The following is a 2971-nucleotide window of genomic DNA, read 5'->3' as shown; positions in this document are numbered from 1 at the left end:
GGTAGAAAATGGATGAGAAACTGTTATAATTTTGGTTTGGTCTCATTTAGCACTGAGATTTAAAGTTCTGATAGAATTTTTTCAAGAAGACTATATCTAAGACTTTGTGCTCTTTAATGTAAATATAACAGAAAAATACTATATAAAAAATAATTTAAAATATTTTTAACCAAAAGCTGTCAGAGAAATCTGTCACTATTTTACTGTGCCATGAATTTACATCTTTAAAGCTATCTTCAAAGACCTCTTCAAAGTCCCTGTGCTTAAAGAAACCATCTATTACAAATTCTACGGGCCTCCTGTCTATCAGATTGAAACTGCGTAGTTTATGGCACTGAGTCCACCTAAATCAAAGCAATTTGACAAAACGAAACAAAAAAACAAAAACAAGAAACATCAGTTTGTAATTGTTTTCTTTAAAACAGATGAACACCTTTCTGCCCGTGGACGCCGCCGAAGAAGCATCGTTAAAGTCTCTCTTCTCCCTGCCATCGTGTCTAAGTCAGAGTCTCCTAAAGAGCCCAAACAGCTGAGGAAGCTCTTCATTGGAGGGTTGAGCTTTGAAACAACCAATGAGAGTCTGAGGAGTCATTTTGAACAATGGGGAACGCTCACGGACTGTGTGGTAATGAGAGATCCAAACACCAAGCGCTCCAGGGGCTTTGGGTTTGTCACATATGCCACTGTGGAGGAGGTGGATGCAGCTATGAATGCAAGGCCACACAAGGTGGATGGAAGAGTTGTGGAACCAAAGAGAGCTATCTCAAGAGAAGATTCTCAAAGACCAGATGCCCACTTAACTGTGAAAAAGTTATTTGTTGGTGGCATAAAAGAAGACACTGAAGAACATCACCTAAGAGGTTATTTTGAACAGTATGGAAAAATTGAAGTGATTGAAATCATGACTGACCAAGGCAGTGGCAAGAAAAGGGGCTTTGCCTTTCTAACCTTCGATGACCACGACTCCGTGGATAAGATTATCATTCAGAAACACCATACTGTGAATGGCCACATCTGTGAAGTTAGGAAAGCCCTGTCAAAGCAAGAGATGGCGAGTGCTTCATCCAGCCAAAGAGGTCGAAGTGGTTCTGGAAACTTTAGTGGTGGTTGTGGAGGTGGTTTCGGTGGGAATGACAACTTTGGTCGTGGAGGAAACTTCAGTGGTCGTGGTGGCTTTTGTGGCAGCAGTCGTGGTGGTGGATATGGTGGCAGTGGGGATGGCTATAATGGATTTGGTAATGATGGAAGCAATTTTGGAGGTGGTGGAAGCTACAATGATTTTGGCAATTACAACAATCAGTCTTCAAATTTTGGACACATGAAGGGAGGAAATTTTGGAGGCAGAAGCTCTGGCCCCTATGGCGGTGGAGGCCAATACTTTGCAAAACCACAGAACCAAGGTGGCTATGGCTGTTACAGCAGCAGCAGTAGCTATGGCAGTGGCAGAAGATTTTAGTTAGGAAACAAAGCTTAGCAGGAGAGGAGAGCCAGAGAAGTGACAGGGAAACTACAGGTTACAAGAGATTTGTGAACTCAGCCAAGCACAGTGGTGGCAGGGCCTAGCTGCTACAAAGAAAACATGTTTTAGACACATACTCATGTGTATGGGCAAAAAACTTGAGGACTGTATTTGTGACTAACTGTATAACAGGTTATTTTAGTTTCTGTTCTGTGGAAAGTGTAAAGCATTCCAACAAAGGGTTTTAATGTAGATTTTTTTTTTTGCACCCATGCTATTGATTGTTAAGTGTAATAGTCTGATCATGATGCTGAATAAATGTCTTTTTAAAAAAAAAATAAAAAATAAAACAGATGAACATTCAAAATGAAAATAGAGCTTCATCAATTTGCCAATTGTATTTAAAAATAGGTACATGATGTAGGAATTTTAGAAAATGCTTTCATTTGGTGGAATTTTTTCTTACTAGTTTTTACAATAACGTCATAAGGAAAACTTGTTGTTTTGTAAAGGTTTTTACTTTATTAGTTGATACAGATTGCAGTAGATATTAAGAATAAAGATTTAGTCCTTAATAAATTTAGTTTCTGATAAAAAAAGGAAATTCATAAACTTTAAGCTCTTAAATGCCTTAGAGATATCTCATTGGGGTAGAGAGAAATTAATGTTAACTTACCTCAAGATATACACTAATTTTAGCACCAAGTTGACCATCCCTTTCTGTTTATGTTCACTGCATTCCCTACTACGTTGCTTCTGTCATCTCTAGGCCAGAAACCACAAAATAACCCCAACTTTCATTTTGCCTGAACACCAAACCCATGTATAAAACTGCCTACCAGATACTCCTCAAAACATCTCAGACTCATAGAGTTCAATGCTGAAACCACGTTCTGCCAATCCGATCCTGTTTCCCCCACTGTGCTTCCTCTTATTTTTAAATGGCACTAACATCCACCCGGTTGCACACCATGAACATCAAGGAGTCATTTTTAATTCTATGCTTATTTTTCATATGTGAAAATGCTGAAATCTCACTATGCCACTTCTCTGCTTAAAAATACCAAAATGTCTCCCCCTGCCTACAGGATTAAATTGCTACATAGTCTGAACAAGCAACTTTCTAATGATCAGACCCTTGTCTTCTTGTCAAACTTTCTGTAATTTCCAACACATGAATAAAATTTGGTAATACTCACTCTTACTTTTGGCCATAGCTACTGAAACTGAAGGCTACTTCCAAATATCTTTAAAGACTAATTACAACAACACAAATTACCACAGGAGATTCAAAGTGTTTTGTTTATTTGTTTTTCAGTGGTAAAAATGACCTGCAAGAAAGAGCTAGAATTTAAACACAATTCAATAATTGGAGATAATTGCACAACGGTAATGTGTTTCAATATATTAAAAGCTTAGAGAAATATCACCCATTAGACAACCGTTTTCCTGATTCTAAATAACTTTTCATCTAGTAAATTAGTCTCATTTTCTCCTTATCTATGTTTTTGT

The 2971-nt window shown here is 37.8% G+C and overlaps 1 protein-coding gene across 1 annotated transcript; it reads left to right on the top strand.

Annotated features, from left to right (window-relative positions):
- The first annotated feature begins 438 nt into the window (after positions 1-438).
- Positions 439-1499, top strand: LOC116809638 (heterogeneous nuclear ribonucleoprotein A1-like 3). The gene has a single exon (XM_032753493.2). The coding sequence runs from the start codon at positions 629-631 to the stop codon at positions 1454-1456; it is 828 nt and encodes a 275-aa protein (XP_032609384.1). The 5' UTR covers positions 439-628; the 3' UTR covers positions 1457-1499.
- Positions 1500-2971: the final 1472 nt, after the last annotated feature.

This window comes from Hylobates moloch, unplaced genomic scaffold (assembly GCF_009828535.3).
Source record: "Hylobates moloch isolate HMO894 unplaced genomic scaffold, HMol_V3 SCAFFOLD_1, whole genome shotgun sequence".
Classification (NCBI taxonomy): domain Eukaryota; kingdom Metazoa; phylum Chordata; class Mammalia; order Primates; family Hylobatidae; genus Hylobates; species Hylobates moloch.
The sequence above is the reverse complement of the archived record's forward strand: the minus strand, read 5'-3'. Positions and strand labels throughout refer to the sequence as shown.